This window comes from Falco cherrug, chromosome Z (assembly GCF_023634085.1).
Source record: "Falco cherrug isolate bFalChe1 chromosome Z, bFalChe1.pri, whole genome shotgun sequence".
Lineage (NCBI taxonomy): Eukaryota > Metazoa > Chordata > Aves > Falconiformes > Falconidae > Falco > Falco cherrug.
Window position 1 is genome coordinate 13,299,610 of NC_073720.1, and position 16,399 is coordinate 13,316,008.

General features: G+C 43.8%; 2 protein-coding genes across 3 annotated transcripts; one reads left to right on the forward strand and one right to left on the reverse strand.

Annotated features, from left to right (window-relative positions):
- Window positions 1-1,710: 1,710 nt before the first annotated feature.
- Window positions 1,711-8,915, reverse strand: RAD1 (RAD1 checkpoint DNA exonuclease). Of its 2 annotated transcripts, none has more exons than XM_055698509.1 (6): window positions 8,678-8,915; window positions 6,154-6,247; window positions 4,277-4,535; window positions 3,822-3,920; window positions 3,291-3,470; window positions 1,711-2,431 (listed from the first exon to the last, which is right to left on the reverse strand). In XM_055698509.1, the coding sequence occupies exons 1-6, from the start codon at window positions 8,870-8,872 to the stop codon at window positions 2,413-2,415; spliced, it is 846 nt and encodes a 281-aa protein (XP_055554484.1). In that variant the 5' UTR covers window positions 8,873-8,915; the 3' UTR covers window positions 1,711-2,412. The 2 variants fall into 2 exon arrangements, with proteins under 2 accessions (XP_055554484.1, XP_055554483.1); XM_055698508.1 differs by having other exon boundaries at window positions 6,154-6,262.
- A 40-nt stretch (window positions 8,916-8,955) lies between these two features.
- On the forward strand, window positions 8,956-13,735 carry BRIX1 (biogenesis of ribosomes BRX1). Its single transcript, XM_055698507.1, has 10 exons — window positions 8,956-9,138; window positions 9,994-10,105; window positions 10,489-10,532; window positions 11,166-11,236; window positions 11,599-11,648; window positions 11,748-11,821; window positions 11,916-11,966; window positions 12,264-12,365; window positions 12,925-13,053; window positions 13,359-13,735. The coding sequence occupies exons 1-10, from the start codon at window positions 9,004-9,006 to the stop codon at window positions 13,626-13,628; spliced, it is 1,038 nt and encodes a 345-aa protein (XP_055554482.1). The 5' UTR covers window positions 8,956-9,003; the 3' UTR covers window positions 13,629-13,735.
- The last annotated feature ends 2,664 nt before the right edge of the window (window positions 13,736-16,399 follow it).

Consider the following 16,399-nt stretch of genomic DNA (forward strand, 5'->3'; position numbering starts at 1 on the left):
AGACCCACCTGCTGGATTCTTAGGGGTGTACAAGCTACTACCAAATGACGTTCAAAACAGACACCTACAGGGAACAGCGTGTGGCTTATCTAAACTTTTCCAACCACTCTGCTAACCTCACCTAAAGACCCGTCTCATCAAGAATACATTTCCTTATAAATCCATATGTAATCACATATTAAACAACTGATTCTTTTCCATGACTAACTTTGAAACAGAGGTATAGAACTCAATCCCTTTTGAGGAATTTTGTGCTCAACAGCCTTTACAGACCCACACGGTTGTGGATAGGCCTCAATGATGTGAAAGCAAGAGAGACACAAGAACTTCCCAGCGTGTTGGGAGGCAAGAGATAATATCAGCACTGGTGTCGTTGCTATTTGGCTGCATAAAGATTGTCAGGACCAGGAGTCAGTCATTATTTTGGCTTCCTGTATCCCAGCAGCCCAGTGGGACCCAAGGCCTATTGGTAGTGGTTTGCAGGTAGCATAAAGAAGTAAGTGCCTTCTTGCAGACCCGAGGTCAGTTCTTTCTCTGAAAAGCACAAATCAAAACAACTGTAGAAAAAGTCACTTGTCATTTTGTGGCCTCTGGATCTGGATTGACCAGAGCCCCCAGTGCAGTAAATCACAGCAGCCAGGCAGCACCTACCACAGCTGTATTGAACCTGGGTGAACAATGCTGGTTCCAGTCCCCACATCCAGGAACTGTTTTTAATTTACACCACCAGTAATTCTGAGTACTTATTCATACCATTTTATAAGAACACAGGTGTGCAAAATCAGAGTCATGACAAGTCCGTTCTGTGATACTACCAAAAGAAAAAATATGAACTAAATGTTTCTTCTACTGCAGGTTTCCCACTATCTGCAAGAGGAAGACCTGTCAAGCAGAAGAGCTAAAACACACTAAAGGTAGTCTCCCAAGTTCTGGATCTCATACAAAGTGTTGTAGGAAATGAAGTCTAACCCAACAGTTGAGGTCTGCAGATTTTAAGCAACTTTCCAGGTCAAAAAAATGCACAGCGATCTTCCAGTCATTCTGCCCATCACCCTTTCTACTTCATAGGTGGATCCTAAATCCACTCCTTATCTTACTGCAAGGAGCCTGTAGCCCAGACCTTCCATGCTTTTGTCCACCTAGAACCATATCCAGAGGTGCCAGGTGCACAAGCCCTGCCCCATCTTTGTGAGCCCAGGCCATGGCTTAGTCCGGCTGGGGCACAGACGTGCAGTCTCGCACAAACCATGCCTCCCGGTCATAGCTATTAATTATGAAATGCAACAGTTACTTTCTGGTATTTTGTGGTCTTCTAACTTCTTAGGATATTATTTCTATGATCACTGTTGGTAGATTACTGAAGAAATTGTTAAAAGTACTATTTTAAGATGCAATGTAGAACATCTGTAGGAAATTATATAAAAGTACAAATGTTAAGCCACAGTAATGTCCTTGAACACAATTCAAACAACTTTGATCCTCTAAAATAAATCACACTAAGAAAGTGATGCGCTTTGCTTCATTTTTGTATTGTCACCAGAGATTGTGTAAGTCATTCTTACCACTCAGTAGTCAGGGATAATATTAATAATTTCCAAGTGAGACCATAGTAATTTTTTTTTTTTTCACTACAGGAAACTGAGACAGTAAGCCAAAAGGAAATTCACCTATACTGAATACTTAAGTTTGAGGAAAAAAAACCCACCACAGTAAACAAGAGTAATTTAGAATCTTATTAGGTATCTTTATCAGTCCTGTAGTTCAAAGATTTGTAATTGTTTTTCAAATCTCAAATTTATCACAATAAATGGATGCGCTGCACAGAAGACAACAGAAATGAACTGCTGACACTGTGTATTCTGAAAGTATACTCTTGCTTACATAAGCAAGAGGTGAAAAATGGTCAACAAAAGCATTTTAAACTTAAAATAAACCCAAAGGACTTGGATTCTGTTGAATTGTGGAAAAATCAACTTCATAACATATGAACATACAGTTTTCCACATGTGCAAAGCAGGACCTCATCTTCTGACAAACAACACAACTCAGCTACAGTCCAAAGCTGTAGAAACTACCCGCAGATCGCCAACGCTTGGGCCACATCCCACAGCAGCAATGCAGGGAGAGTTCAGTCCCTTGCAGTATGATGTGAAGTTTTCTACACCTGGTCCAACACCCAGCAGCTTCAGTGTACCTCCTGTTTTGAGCAGGTTGTTTGCAACAGAGAGGTGTGAAAGAAGAGAGGCAATTTTTGATTCTAAGTACAGCCCACCTCACTGTTTTGCCAAGTTGGCTGCTGAGAAGACTCCCCAGAAACGGCACTCCCTTTTCAGTAAGAGGTTAGGCCCATTGTTAGCAGTGATATGAATACACCACTCCAGGGGACGCCAGCAGGCATTCCTTTACTTCAGTTTAGGAGTCCCTCCTGTGGCTGAAAAAGGCTACTGAGATGAGAAGGTAAACTAATTTCACAAATAATTCCAAAATACAAAACTTTTCCGATTCTTAACAGTGCTAGCAGAAAGTAGCAGGGTAGGAACGGGGACGTGTATGTACAGAAACATTTCAGCAGTGGCGTTCTTGCAGATATGTAATAAATTACTAGATAGAAAACAATAATGCTGCCAGAACAGTTATGAGTAATGACTAAGTAAATCCTGGCTCCTATCTTCATTTACCAATTCATCACCAGTACTGCAGACAAAAGGGTAAATTGGTATCAGATGAAATTCCAAGGAACTGAGCTACATGAAGAATTAATCAAGATGCAGAGAAGCCTAGTGGCTTCACCAGCAAAACATGTTACCATATGCCAGAAAGAAACCACCTGCTGATATTAAGAAATCAGTTTGAAAATGTCATCTGCTTTCAAGACAAATTTGGTTTTATTTTTAAGTCATTTAACTGGCTATCATACAGCTGAATATTCAGATTTTCCCTTGTGTAATTGCTTAGAACAAGCCAAAGACAAAAAAACAAAGCACAAACAAAAATTCTTGGAAAACACTGTAAAAAGCAGCAACATATTACACAAACACCACTGTAACATCTGTGCTGCAATCACTGGCTATAGAAGATCAATTCCCCTTTCTGCTTCTTCAGCTTCAGTCTTCTGAGCCAAGGCTTAGGAATGTTTGCAAGGAAATAAAAAGGAAGCCTTCATATTTCTAATTCCAGAGTTTAACAAAAAAGGCAACACTGCCTATTAATCAGCTTGCACTCAGTTTTATAAAAAATATAGTATTTTATATATCCATAAATATAACACAGACATCAAAACATACACCTACAGTCTTGCTTCAGTAATATCCTCATCAGGGCAACAATAGTATTCCACAAAACAGATCTGTCCGTCTTCATTCCTAATCATATACTGCAACGAAAGAAATCCTTGAGCATCTGTTCGAATGGACACTTTACAAGATAAAGCCAGTGCCTTTGTAGATGGTTTAAGCAAAGAAATCTTGTACCTGCAGGGGGGAAAAGAAAAGAAGAAGGAAAAAAAAAAAAAAAAAAAGTAATTTGAAAAAAAAAATTGTGCAGAGAGGAGCTGAAACATTACTCCCAATTAAAGCCACAGAGTAACTGAAAAACACCTAGCAACATGCTAATTTGATCTTTTCCTGGTAACAGCAGTGGACAGACATTGTTATCGCTTAGCTTTTGATCACAGACAGACTTTTATCAGATGGGAAGTATTTCCCCGCGCCCCCCCCCCCCACAGTGAAATAAATGTTACAGTAATGCAAAATCAGTTTTTTAAACTTTCCAGCAAGAATGCATGACCTGCCACAGAGGGCACTGAATACAGACTTCCTAACCTGTTTGTCTGAGTCTGGCTACAGTGGAATGCTTCCATCAAATCAGAGTCTCTAGGGTAGTCCAGATGTGCACTTCCTGCATTTCCAAAAGTGGATAACCTGGAAGACAAAGGGCACCATCTCAAAATACCTGATCACAGCTCTCTATAAACTCATCAGAATCAGTTACCCTGCATATCTCAATGGCTGCATCACAAAACACTACTGATTTTTTTTTTGCTTTATTTAATTAAAGATGTTAAACTGTCCATATCAGTGTCATACTTACCAGGTTGTGAATAGAGTCATTACTATGTTGATTAATCACATACTGTAATTTTCTATACTCATTACAATTCTTCTTGAAATAAAGCAATATTCTAAAATAGCTTTCCCCTCTTCACTCTGAAAATTTCCAGTTCTTACCAACAGAAGCCAAGCGTGAACATTTCAGTTGAAAGCAAAGTTTCCAGTACCTGAAGTAGGGTTTATCTGGAGATGTGGTAATCTGCAGAACTTCACTGGTCATATCCAGTTCAGAAAATGCTTCTCGTAGCCCCTCTGACTGCAGGATGATTTTATTGACAACATTTGTACTGCAGAAATCAAAGTCTAACAACTCAGCAGGTTCTTCAGTGTTAATTTTGCACACTGTCACTACTCCTCCTTCTTCCAAGAACAGCATCAGTGGACTGCCATAACCACGGTAACACATCCTAAGGGCTGTTGATGTTCCTGAAAAGAAAAATGAAACATACATTCTCCACAGAGCTAGCCAGCACATCTGATCACTTTAGAGAATTCACATTTTACTGGCACATGGGACACAGATCAATCTGATTTAGCCTGTTTGGTCCAGCCTCCAGTACACTAATTCAGTATGCTTAGTGCAGTCTCCTAGACGGCCTATGAAGTGTTAACAAAGTGTTAACACAGCAAAATGAAATAATTTGTAAGTAGACACTGATTCAAGTCAACTCATGTCATGTACCAAAAGGGTAACACTAGCTGTGACAATGAAGCTGGATATGCTACAAGTAGTTTAGTGGAACTGGAAAATCCTCCACAGTCCTGAGGCTCCCTCTGGCTCACACAGTCCTGCTTTACTACTCTTGTTACTTGTGCAACCCGAACTGAAGTTAACGCAGCTTAGCCTGCATTACAGTCACATCCCCCTATTGCTAGGTAATCAAAATCTGAATGTTTCATTTCCCAAAATCAGAGCACCGTTTAGTAGTTGATTTCGGTCTTTAGGTCAATCACAACAGAAACAGCAGGGGAATGTGGAGTTCAACACGCAGCAGTTAACGGTAGAACTGCCCAGAAAAGCTGTCATGGTATCACTCAGCTCCACGCCGAATACACAGCGTGGCCTGTAGCACCCATAGAGTCATGCTAACTTGCAGTTATTTTTGCTTGTGAAATTATGTTTGAACAGCCATCAAATTACAAAAAACCCTAAAAAACTTATTTATAGTAAATAAAATTCACTAAGACCTGTTTTTTTGTTTAAACAAACAGGCTCATGTCGTTCAATATTTGTATGCATGATTGTAAAGGCACCTTCCCATGCACCTCTGTCACTGAAAAGACTACAAACAGGATCAGTTACACAGTCTACTTGGTATTTGTAATTCACACACTTGATAAGCAAGATCTAAAGTGCTCTGATAGCACCTGAGGTGCTACGCAGGCCAGCTTCAGATTTCTGTGAGACCTTAGGTAAGTATCATTCCTCAGCACCTCACTTGCATGCTGGAGATAACACTCACAGAACAGATGCAGGTGAAGCCTGAAGAAGGGAAGGAACAGAGGGTGCCACATAACAAATTTTGCACTGGGAACAGAACAGTGAACTGATGGTGCTACATGGAACCCCTGCAGGCTTCTTCAAGCCCAGTAAATCTGCACCCGAACATTTCCTAATTCACATACATGCTTGTCAATATTTCTGAGGTAGCTGGATGTTCCTGGGTGGCACAAGGCACAGAAACAGTGGAAAAGAGATCACATTTATTATTGAGTTGATACAATCTTTTTTTGTTAGCCATGCAAATTTCAGCCTCTTTCAGCCTCTCCTGCTGCATCAGTGCCTGACACACTGGCTAGGCTCACATCCATCAGCTCCTTTCTTCTCTCCATCAACTGTTATCACAACACACACTTGTATGAGCTTAAGTAAACAGGACGGATCCTGCTCAATAGCAAGAGGTGGGTGCCATGCCCAGAAGGACTTAAGGTGAGGAAGTTAGAACTTTTGCCAAGACTGGAAATCTCCCTATAGCTATGTAAAGGTTTCCCTATGTGATTATATGCAATACACATACACTGTCAAGGTAAATATGCATCATACCTGGCAAAGAACTGGTACCAAAAATGGTCAAGCAGTCAAGAAGAACAGATAAATTGATCCGGAACGTCACTGCTTCCTCCTGAACAGCAAATTCCTGAAAAATTTCTGCCTGTGAGATTAAGAGAGGGGAGTTTCCACAATTATTTTACATTTTACAGTTATTTCCCTAAATACAGCACTCTCACTTTCAGAGATCAGTGCAATGCAAAGTGATTTCTACATGCAACACCGTATCGATTAAAGAAAAACAGTCCTCAAAACTAGTAAAATAAAATCAAGTCACAGCTGAAACAAAGTAGCATGGCATAAACATGAAAACATAGCCACTTGTCTTTATAGTTGAAGAACAAGCTACAAACCTTGAAGTTCAAAGATGCCTACTTTTGCAGCTGGAATGTAAGCACCACCCTTCTCCAGAAATAATACTTATTTACTTTTTCACTCAGAGCATGAATAAACATTTTGAATAATAAAAATATGTAAGAACAGGATAGAACAGTGAGTTCACCTCACTGAAATGTGTTAAAACATGCGTTTTGACTAGTCTGATGGGGGTAAACTACTGCAGGCTACACTGTGTGCCACCAGACACTAGCTGCTTCGTGGTAACTGCACTATTTCAGAAATAAAGCAGGGTGATGTGAGCTGCTTTTGAAAAAGCAGTTAAACATTTTTACTGGTAGTCAAGAGGGCAAACTGCACCCCAGGGTTCATCAAACACAGCATAACCAGCTGGTCAAAAGAGGTCGTTATCCTTCTGTATTCAGTGTTGGAATGACCTCACCTTGGATACTGTCTGCAGTTCTGAGCCCTGCAACTTAAGAAGGCATGGCCTGCGCGGGGCGGCTGAGGCTCTGGGCTCGTCTGGTTTGGAGCAAAGGGGGCTGAGGGGCGACCTCGCTGCTCTCTGCAGCTTCCTGGGGAGGGGGCGTGGGGAGGGAGGTGCTGATCCCTTCTGCCTGGGATCCGCTGACGGACACGCGGGAAGGGTTCAAAGCTGCGCCAGGGGAGGCTCACACTGGACGTCAGGAAGCACTTCTTCACCGAGAGGGTGGTCAGACACTGCAACAGGCTTCCTGGGGCGGTGGGCGATGCCCCAGGCCTGTCAGTGCTTCAGAGGCATTTGGCCAATGCCCTTAGTAACGAGCTTTAACCCTTGGTCAGCCCTGAAGCGGTGTCAGGTGGCTGGACTAGGTGCAACTAGAAGTATTGTATACGTAACAGCTCAACACTCTCAAAGGAACCACCTCCAGTCACTGCTGCTCTGCTCCTGCCCACATGTGCCGACTGCTTAACTTCCACTAGCAGATGCTGGCCACCTCATGAACCAGCTTAACTCACTGAATACCAGAAAGCTAACCTAACAAATACAGCACCAGTATGAATGAGGACTGTGTAGCCAAAGTAGGAGAAAGCAAGGGGACGTGCAGGAACAGGGAGACTCAGGCTTCTCCTATTTCACACACAGCTCAGGCTGCAGTTTCACAGACAGCAAAGACACAGATTCTAAAGGACAGAGGAAACATCAGGTTTGAATTACTACCACAGCACTGCTCACCCCTTCCATTTACATCCCCACTATCATACATGTTTTCAAAACCAGGAACCAGCACAAACTTTGTTCTTATGAACAAAGCATTTATGAGCTGGATATGAGTTAAATAACAAGAAGCAAACAAGCAAAACTACTTGGAAAGGAGACCATAGTTAAAAGAAGAAAAAATTTAAAGTGCAACTTAAAAAATTCAAGTGATGCGAAGCCAAGAGTCACAGCTACAAAAGAGGTGGAAGGAAAGCAAGCACGGGTGCTTTTGATGTTATATTAAATGCAAGTTAAGAAGAAATAATTTAGATTGCTATTTAAAGCTGCCTATATGGACAGTTCAGCATAGTTGAGATCCCCTGTCTATGCGTAAGCTCTCATGCGCCCTTTCAGGACAAAGCTCAGGACAGGCAGGATCAAAGAGCGAAAGGTGCAGAGCACTGTCCCAGTCCTGTGATGAAGCACACACTCCTGCCCCGTGGTGGAAGCTCTCAGCTTAGCCCAGCTGATATGCTGTAGATGAGGGTCTGTGAATTTACACTTTCAGAGCTGGCTTTTTGGCTTTGGGATGAAACATAACAAAAGTACTTAAGGGTAGGCAGATAATTCATGAACTTGTTCACGCATCTAAGAGTGGCATGGTCCGAAGGAGCAGCGGCCTGAGCAGGTGCCAACACATTAAACAAGGGTGCAGGCTCATCACACAGGCATGAACAAACCAGCTACCGAGCTCGGCCTTTCAGCGTCCCATGAATGACCACGGCCTCCCCGCAGCACATCAGCTCCGCAGCTACGCCGCGAGTTCAGCAGTTTCCCCTTCTCCACGGGTAAATCTGCCCTGCGCTCCTCTGCCACGTAGCCGGGACCTTTCCAAGGCCCCCAACAGCTGCCCCAGCCCCCCCGCCCTCGCCAGCGCCGCGGCGGGGCCGCCCCGGCAGCAGCAGCCGGGCCCGGGCCCCGGGCGGGGGACGCAGCCCCCACCTGGATGAAGGCGTTGGCCTGGATGCACTTGGCGTCCTCCACCGTCACCCTGAGGCCGTTGGCCGTGGCGAAGCAGGTGGCGTGGTCCCGGAAGTGGACGGCCCTGAGGAGGCTGGAGAGGTGGCGGGCGTTGTCCAGGCTGGCGGTCAGCACGTACGGCTCCCCGCTGGCGGGCGGCTGCGCCGAGAACGGCATAGCGGCCTCCCGCCGCGCGCGCACCGCTTCCGGCAGGGACCGGAAGTGCGAGCAGCCGGACGTGGGAACAGCCGGAAGTGCGAGCAGCCGGAAGTGCTGGCCGCCGTGGGGCACGGCGTGGTGCGGCTGAGATGGCGGCGGCGAAGAGGAAGCGGCGTGACCCGGCTGCGCAGCCGAAGAAGCGCGCTAAGAGGGCCCCGAGCGCGGCCGAGCCGGATGGCAGGCCGGGCCCGGAGGAGTACAGCATCCCGCCGCCGGTCTCCCAGGTACCTCCCAGCCCCCTGCCCGGGGCGGAGCGGAGTGGGCCGAGCCGGGCGGCCCCGCTCTGCTCCCTGCCCGAGCGGCGACTGCCCGTAGGAAAGGCAGCTCGCCTGCGTGTCTGGCCCGCGTGCTAGGGAGGTATTCTCACCCCAGCGCGGTGCCGGGAGCCGGGGTGTCGGGGGGGTACCCGGCTGCTAAGCGAGGGTAGAGGGAGGCTTATTTATAAATTTTTTTGTAATCCCAGCGCAAATAAAAGCAACGTGCAATGGTATGTTATGTTTATGAAAATACACAAAGAGCGTTATTCTGGTCGATGTGAGTACAATGTGTTACCATCATCTCAGAGGTACGTTAAGGAGTTGGATGATTCTGTTATACAGAGAGATTATATGGAAATTATGCCCGTTTCATTTAAAAATTAACCTGAGGAGGCTTCAGTAATTACCTTGTAGTTTGCTTTAAAAAAAAAGATGAAAGTCTTGAGATTTCTGATCACATGCCCATTGGTAGGAAAAGCCGAATTGTGCTCTGAGACTGCAATTTAGCTCATTTTGCAGGGAAGGAGGGGTGCCTTTTGTAACTAAGAAATGCTATGGGCTTTCTTAATACTTACTGGTTTTGTACAGCTTTGCACAGGAACATACTGAAGTATGAAGGATATTTCTTCATATAAAAAGTGTCCCTGCATTCTGTAGGGAAGTCATCACTCTTGCTGAGAGTGATTCTGTGCGGATGGGCAGATAATGTCAATAACAAATAATGTGTTTTACTGTAATTACACTTAAAACATTTATCGTTGCTGTGTTGTAGTAGCTTTAAGGCTAGAAACATCATGTTTAACTTTTGTGTCTTTTTCTTAGGGTAAATGGAAAAACAAGAAACGAGTGCTTATTTTCTCTTCTCGTGGAATTAATTTCAGAACAAGGCATCTAATGCAAGACTTAAGGACCTTGATGCCCCACTCTAAAGCAGGTAGGGTTGAACATTGTCTCTAACTTATATTTAAGTTTCAACAACCTGTTCTTTTTAAAAATGTGGTACATAACTGTTTTGATGAAACTTTTATCTTAAACAAACAAACAGCATGCTCATTTCAAGCCAAGAAATACAGTGACTGTGGTAACTTGTATTTTAATAGTTTCTAGGAAATTACTCCTATGGCCTCAGTCCTGTAAATGCCCAGATACTTTTGTTGCTGTGTTTACCTGTTGCATAACATGGCTGAAACAACTTGATCGTTATTCCTGCTCTTTCATGTATAACCAGCAAATGTTTTGCGAAAGGACTGACTGTTGAAAGAACTTACTGTGTTAAATTGGTTTTCCAGCCTTCTGAATGTTGTTCTTGTCTTCCAGATACTAAAATGGACCGTAAAGACCAGTTGTTTGTAATTAATGAGGTAATCCTGGATTTAACTGGTGCTTCTTTTTTATTTTCTCTGGAAATCAAATGTGCCAGAGAAGAGGGCAACCAAGTTCAAAGGATCTCATACTAGTTATAGGAGTTGGATAGCTTCATAGATGAAAAAAAAATATTTCAAAAAGCGTTCGTCTTAAAACAGGGAGTTGATTTTTGATTAATAAAACCAAATGAAACCTTTAATTAAATGTAGACGTTTGTTGTGAAGAAATAAAATGGAATGTGTCTTTCTCTATATAGCTGAAAGGTGTCTTACAGGTTATACTTGGAGAAAGCAGGGAACAAAGATGCAGCCAGGCCAAACAATGTAGTAAGACAGTGGCAGTTCCGAAACTAGAACCTAGTGTCACAGCTCCTGTTCTAATGTTTATATACTGGATAGCTTATCAGATTGCTTGCAGCTTTAGCAAAGTTACTGCTCCTCTAATAAATACATGAAATTTTTCAACAAGTGCTTCAACTAGTTTGTGGATCAGTAGGTGTAATTTATTAACACAAGACCTTTGCTTTTGAACTTGCATTTTGGAGGGGGAAAGATACTAGAGATTAATGTGGAAAGTTTTTTAAACTCTTGAGAATTTTGTAAACAGCTAATTTGATGTGTCTTCTGTAGGTGTGTGAAATGAAAAACTGCAATAAGTGCATCTTTTTTGAAGCCAAAAAGAAACAGGATCTCTATATGTGGTAAGGAAATGTTTTCTTACATTTCTATACATAGCTGGGGGTGCTTCCATTCTGTCTAAGTTTTCTTAATATAATAGTGAAGATGCTTGAAACAATGTTGCTTAGTTAAACCTATATTAATCTTGCGCTTCTGTGGGTAGTGCAGGTTTACAGTACATGACCAGCTTTTATAGACTGTTGACAGAAGCGTTTCAAAAACTGGTTTAGAAAGAAAGTATTTACGTTAATAACACTATGAAAGTAACTGAAATCACTTCAGTAAAGACATAACTGGTTGGAGTGTACTGCAGAAATCCAGCATACTTTCTGCCTGCTGTTGACATTTTTGTTTTCTCTTTTCCCCCACTACCTGTCCTCGGCAGGCTTTCGAATACACCACAGGGACCATCAGCTAAATTCTTAGTGCAGAATGGTAAGTTGGTTGACAGTATTATGTTTGGACTCTTTCTCTCTTGTCTGTACAGTTTTCTGTAAATACTAAAATGGTCTTTTTTAAAAAAAATCACTGTAGTTCACACACTGGCTGAATTGAAGATGACAGGAAACTGCCTAAGGGGCTCACGGCCCCTTTTGTCTTTTGATCCAGTAAGTATAGGTTTTATTTTATTGAGTATGCTTTCGTTTTCTTTGTGTGACTGCATTTAGCTTTGCATGTACATTTACATTTTTTTCTTTGTAGACATTTGACAAGGAGCCACACTATGCCCTGCTAAAAGAATTGTTTATTCAGGTCAGTCTGTAGTTTTGCTGTCCAATGTTTCTTCTTCATTGGAAATGTTTTTGGGTTTTTTTTACAACATATTTAAAAATCTCAAGTGTTTTTTTAAGTAGTAGTTCTACAGTTCTGAAATTGTAAAAACTCTTCAAAGCATTAGGGTCATGTGCTTAAAATTACTGGGACACTTGTTCTAAAGTTTTGAGTTTTAAAACGTAACCTGGGATTGGGATCTTAGCAAATTAAAATTAATTAAAAATGAGCCAGTCGTCTTAAATTACAATTATTTAGAAATGCTGCCTTTTATTACAGATATTTAGTACACCACAGTATCACCCCAAAAGCCAGCCTTTTGTAGATCATGTTTTCACCTTCAGCATTACAGATGAGAGGATCTGGTTTCGGAATTACCAGGTTGGTGGTTTCTTTTGACTCTTCAAGAGATGCTCAGTGGAGTCATTTCATATCACATCCATTAACTACAATAATACTAGAAGAATAATTATGATCAGGATATGCCAGCACCTATTGCTTACACAGAATAATTACAGTGTCCTAAAATGACTTACCTTCTCCCGTATCTCTGGAGAGAGCTGGTTTTGTGTACTTCAGCTTGCATTCTGTTAGTTGTGACTCTGTGATGGTTGCCTCAGTAGCGGGAAGCACTAGTCAAAGCCTAAGCTTTGCTTGCCTTTTAACCTTACTTGCTGCTTTGACCCAAAGTGTGCTGGAGCTTACTTTCTAAAGGAGGAAATCACAAATACCTAGTACACTCTAAGTGCTTGCTTGAACCTAAAAGAACTGATTTATATACAGAATTGTGTTTATACAAGTCTAGTTTAATCAGCTTTGGTGGCGTCATATGTTGGGATTTTAAATTCAGTTGTGTATCACCATATGCAGGGTGCCTGCAAGGCTATATACTTTGATTTGATTGATGAGAAATGAAGACAGTATTCTTTTTTTATTGCAGATAATAGAAGAATGTGCATCTCTAGTAGAAATTGGTCCTCGTTTTGTCCTGAACCTCATAAAAATCTTCCAAGGTAGCTTTGGAGGACCAACTCTGTATGAAAATCCCCATTACCAGTCCCCAAATATGGTAAGCAGCTTTGTCTTCTCTTTTCATTTAGCAACTGATTTTAAAACTGACCTTGCAGTCTGTTTGTGGAGGAGAATAATGCATGCCTTTCCCTGGGACCCTTTGTACAAAGGAGTGCCACAGCTGATCACAATTTGAGACAGAGTAATTTTGTAAAAATGGAATGAATGCAAAATTCATGTCACTGAAAAGACAGCATTACACTGAAGATTTTGAACATTAAGCAGAAAAACTACCACCTGTTCCTGTAATATCTGACTTCCTTCTTGTTTATTCGAAACCTGATTAAATTCTTATTTTTATAGCATCGACGGCTGATCAGATTATCAGTGGCAGCTAAGTTTAGAGAGAAACAGCAAGTGAAGGAAGTCCGAATGATTGAGAAAAAAGGGACCAAAGTGCTTATTGAAGAAGATCCCACTGAGGTGGTCTTTGAAACTCCAGCTGAAGAACGGCCAGTGGAAATACAGCTCGTGAAACCAGAGTCAAAGCCAATTGTTAAGGATAAAAGGAAGCCACGCAAAATTCAGAGGAAGAAACAAAAAAAGCTTTTTAGAACTGAAGCATCAGCATAAATGTTACAAGTGATGAAACTAGCTATATTGACATAATTTTGTAAATATTTGTTTTTACAGGCAGAACTTGACTTCAGTTTTAAATAAACAAAATATCAGTCTCTTTATTAGGATTGAGTTTGCACTTTTATTTTCTTCCAGTCTTTGAGAGGATTCTGGGTTTTGAAAACAGCATGGCAGCAGGGAAGGGGGAATAAGACTCCAAATATGTCTGCTTTTGAGAAATGGCCTCTTACATTTGAATACCTCTGGGAAACAGCTCAGCATAACAGGTGCAAGGAATAAAAATAACTGGTCATTGGTGCTCATCATGAGTTGCAATTCAAAAGTCAGCTTTCCTAGTCTTAACAGCAGTAGAAAATCCTTTAAGAGGTTTCTTCTGAGGAGTGGTGTTGATTTTTTTTTTTTTTTTTTCCTCTTCATAGTCCCTAGGGAATGCAAAGAGTTACAGCCTCTTAATTGCTTTTTTTTTTTTTAATTGGTAGTAAAAAAGGCTGCTGCTTTTGACTGTGGTAACTCTTCTGCCTAATAAGATTCACAGGACCTGAACAGCTATGGGGGAGAAACAGGCTAACTTCGGAGTCTAGCCCGTAATACCAAATTCATTGCAGGTTCCCTGAAGACAAGAGGTTGGGTATCAAAACCATACGCAGTGGCCTGAAGTAGAATTGCCCATGATTCTCTGTTACAGGAACAGTGCTTAAAAGCATGGATTTTAAGAAATGTCTGCGAGTCTGCCCTTTTGCCAGAGTAGTTAAATGAGTTCACTGCATTTGTAAGTTACTAGGGCAGGAAAGGAGCATACAGCCATTCTCTCACAGAAAGCCTAATGGCATCAGCCTCCAACCAGACTAAAAAATCAGGTGAGAATTTCTCTGTAGTGCTCAGCTAAAGTCTTGATTCCAAGAAACATTTCTTGACTAATGTTAGCAAACTATTATAGACCTCTTGGGGAGCCTCCAGTTCCAGACCTTATGACCTGGTTCTTCCACTGATTCTAGTGCTGTCTCTCTGTCCGCTCATCCAGCTTCCCTGTGTTTCAAGGTATTGATTGTGCCCTGTTCCTACTTGGTTCTTCTTGGTTTCAGCCTCTGGCATCTTGGTGCTGAACGGGCACAGCTGCAATGAGGTGGTTTGTGTGCCATCTGATTGGAAAGGCTGGTAAATAGAGGCAATTGTTCAGTTCACGTGGTCTGATACATAGAATCAAAGAATATCTCTAGCTGACACTCATGAGGATCAAGTCCAGCTCTGCTCAGAACAGCCTAACACTAAACCATATGACTAAGATCACAGTCCAGATGCTCCTTGAACGCTGGCAGGTTTGGTGCTGTGACCAGCTCCAGGGACTGACCACCCTTTCAGTGAAGAGCCTTTTCCTAATGTCCAGCCTGAACTTCTCTTGATGCAGCGTCATGGTTTAACCCCAGCTGGCAGCTAAGCACCGCACAGCCAGTGGCTCGCTCCCCCCCTGTGCTGGGATGGGGGAGAGAATTGAAAGAATGAAAGAGAAAAGTCATGGGTTGAGATAATTCCAGTTCAACAATTAAAGCAAAAGCTGCGCACACAAGCAAAACAGAAGGAATTAGCTCACACTTCCCATGGGCCGGCAGGTGTTCAGCCATCTCCACCAAAGCAGGGCTCCATCATGTGAAATTGGGAAGATAAACATGGTAAGTCTGACTGTCTCCCCTTTCCTTCTTCCCCCAGCTTTGTATGCTGAGGGAGAAACAACGTATGGAACGGTTCTGAGGTCAGCTGGGGGCAGCTGTCCGGGCTGTGCCCCCTCCCAACCCCCTGTGCCCCCCCAGCCCCTCGCTGGTGGGGTGGGGTGAGAGGCAGAACAGGCCTTGGCTCGGGGTGAGCGCTGCGCAGCTGTAATGCAGACAGCCCCGCGTTACCAGCGCTGTTTCCAGCACAAATCCGTAACACAGCCCCACACCAGCTTCTGTGAAGGAAATCAACTCTGTCCCAGCCAAAACCAGCACACGCAGCTTCACTCCACCCCCCGGTGCCGGCCGCTGCCGCCAGAGAGGGATCCCGGCTCCCCCTCCGCCGCCGGCCCTGGGGAGGCGCAGCTGCCATGAGGCCCCCCTCAGCCTTCTCCCCGCTGACCCAGCCGGGTGCCCTCAGCCGCTCCTCCGATGCCTTTTGCCCGGGAGGCGTTTTGCCATCTCGGTTCACCCTCCTCTGGGCACACCCGAGCAGCTCCATGTCCTTCGGACACCGGGGCGCCCAAACCGCACGCAGCGCCGGTGGCCGTGGCGAGCGGCACGCTCCGGGGCGCGGCTGGCCCGTATGGCTACCGGGGCCCGGGGCTCACCCGGCCCGGCCGGCGGGGTGGGAGGCGGCAGCTGCCCCGCGGCGGGCGGGACCGGGCTCCGCAGCCGGAGGAGCCGCAGAGCGGCGGCGGTCATAGCAGCGCCGGTGCAGGGGAGGGGTCGCTCCTCCCAGCCTGCCCCCGTAATTGTACCCGTAACACAGCGAGGTTGGTTAGTTCCGCCCTAAGTCTACACCTACTAACTAGTTATTGGTTAGTTGCCGTCTCACCTCAGTTTAAAGGTACAGTTCATTTTAAATTCACTACCCATGCTCCCCGAGCGGGCATCCACCGTCTGGGGGGGGGATTTGAGTAGGAGGTCGCGATCTCCCACCACCACAGTTCCTTTATCCTAGTGCCCTTGAGTCTTACCTCTTCAGCAGTTGGTTTTTTTCTAGCGGTTACCAGTCCCTGTCGGAAGGCTCCTTATTTACATTCTCGCGGAGCTCAT

Coding starts and splice junctions, on each gene's coding strand:
- RAD1 (XM_055698508.1), bottom strand. CDS start 8,872: ATGCCGTTCTCGGCGCAGCCGCCCGCCAGCGGGGAGCCGTACGTGCTG. Junction 6,263..8,677: donor AGGCCAACGCCTTCATCCAG/GTGGGGGCTGCG, acceptor TTAATCTCACAG/GCAGAAATTTTTCAGGAATT. Junction 3,921..4,276: donor CCAGATAAACCCTACTTCAG/GTACTGGAAACT, acceptor TTTGTCTTCCAG/GTTATCCACTTTTGGAAATG.
- BRIX1 (XM_055698507.1), top strand. CDS start 9,004: ATGGCGGCGGCGAAGAGGAAGCGGCGTGACCCGGCTGCGCAGCCGAAG. Junction 10,533..11,165: donor AGTTGTTTGTAATTAATGAG/GTAATCCTGGAT, acceptor TGTCTTCTGTAG/GTGTGTGAAATGAAAAACTG. Junction 11,649..11,747: donor TAAATTCTTAGTGCAGAATG/GTAAGTTGGTTG, acceptor AAATCACTGTAG/TTCACACACTGGCTGAATTG.